The 1,324-nt window shown below is 65.7% G+C and overlaps 1 protein-coding gene across 1 annotated transcript in view; it reads left to right on the top strand.

Moving 5' to 3' along the window:
* The window catches only part of KREMEN2 (kringle containing transmembrane protein 2), a 3,332-nt gene extending 2,649 nt beyond the window's left edge, over positions 1–683 (top strand). The window contains exons 7-9 of the mRNA XM_004373417.1: positions 31–119; positions 199–274; positions 473–683. Coding sequence (XP_004373474.1) covers positions 31–119; positions 199–274; positions 473–683 — 376 coding nt within the window. The remainder of the gene's footprint in view (positions 1–30; positions 120–198; positions 275–472) is intronic.
* The last annotated feature ends 641 nt before the right edge of the window (positions 684–1,324 follow it).

Consider the following 1,324-nt stretch of genomic DNA (forward strand, 5'->3'; position numbering starts at 1 on the left):
GGACGCCCCCGAGAAGCAGGCGCCCCCTAGGGGCCCGGCACAGACCCCCGCCGCGCCCCCCGACCGGACCAATGCGAGCTGCAGCCCCCGGCCCGGGCCTCCGGAAGCTGCGATGGGCGGTGAGGCGGGCGAGCGAGGCGGGAGTGAATTTGGGGTGCAGCCCCTCCTCCTGTCCTCACGGCACCCATGTCTCCGCAGCCCGGGTCTTCTCCACGGTGACGGCCGTCTCGGTGCTGCTGCTGCTTCTCTCGCTGCTGGGACTGCTGCGCCGAAGGTGCAGGCGCTGGGGCCAGGCCTGTGGGAGGGGGGTCGCTGGCGGGGAGTCTAGGCCGAGAGGGGTACGAGGCTGGGGGGGGGCCTGGGGTCTTGAGGGGCGAGGCCTTGGGCCCACACAGGGAGTAGCCGTGGGATGCCAGGGATGCTGGAGGCTGGGATGGGCTCAGGGTCCAGCTGATGGCTGCTCCCTCTCCAGGAGCTGTCTGCTGGCTCCTGGGAAGGGACCCCTGACGTTGGGGCCTTCCCGGGGTCCCGGGAGAAGCTGGGCCGTGTTGTACCGCCGGCCCCGAGGGGTGGCCCTGCCCTGCCCGCCCGGGGACCCCCAGGCTGAGGATCCAGCCGCAGGCTTCCGGCCCCTGAGCGCCTCCAGCGAGAGCTCTCTGCGCTCGCTCATCTCTGCTCTCTGACTCTGGACCTCGGGGGTCCGTCTCCACCGGCGGGATGGACACCTGAGATGCTGTGCCACACGCTACCTCGGCCTCCCGGCCCTTTACGGGCAGCTCGGCCTCTGGTCATCTCTGGGAGGCCAGAGTCGGGCGGGAAGCATCTGGTGCTACATTTCGACCTCGGCATGGCCCTGGGGTCCAGATGGTTAAAGACAAAGGGCACAAGGAACCCAGCCCACCCTTCCATGGACTTTGATGTGGGGAGGGTGTCTCTGGTTTCAGGGGTCTTTCGGGGTGCTCCTGGGCTACTGCTCTCAGGGAGAGGTCAGAGGTCAAGAAAAGTGGTCAAAAGACCAGCTACAGACTTTAAATAAAGGACCTATTTTGATTCAGGACTGGGCAAGTACTTACGCGGTGGGCAGGAGCTATGCAAATAAGGCACTGGAGCTGAGAGTTGGGTGCGTCTATGCAAATGAAGGGTGTTTGTTCCACGAACTGAATGGATTTGGTGGAGCCGCTTGGAATGCAGAGGACCGGGAACCGAGGCGGACGGATGGGTGGGCGGCGTCCTGAAGGAAGAGAAGCAGGAGGGGTGGCCCGTTGTGGGCAGGATTATGCAGAAGGAGTGCTTTCCTGAGCCTGGCTCCGGTGGACAGGGCGCG

This window comes from Trichechus manatus, unplaced genomic scaffold (genome assembly GCF_000243295.1).
Source record: "Trichechus manatus latirostris isolate Lorelei unplaced genomic scaffold, TriManLat1.0 scaffold00024, whole genome shotgun sequence".
In the NCBI taxonomy this organism is placed as follows: Eukaryota; Metazoa; Chordata; class Mammalia; order Sirenia; family Trichechidae; genus Trichechus; species Trichechus manatus.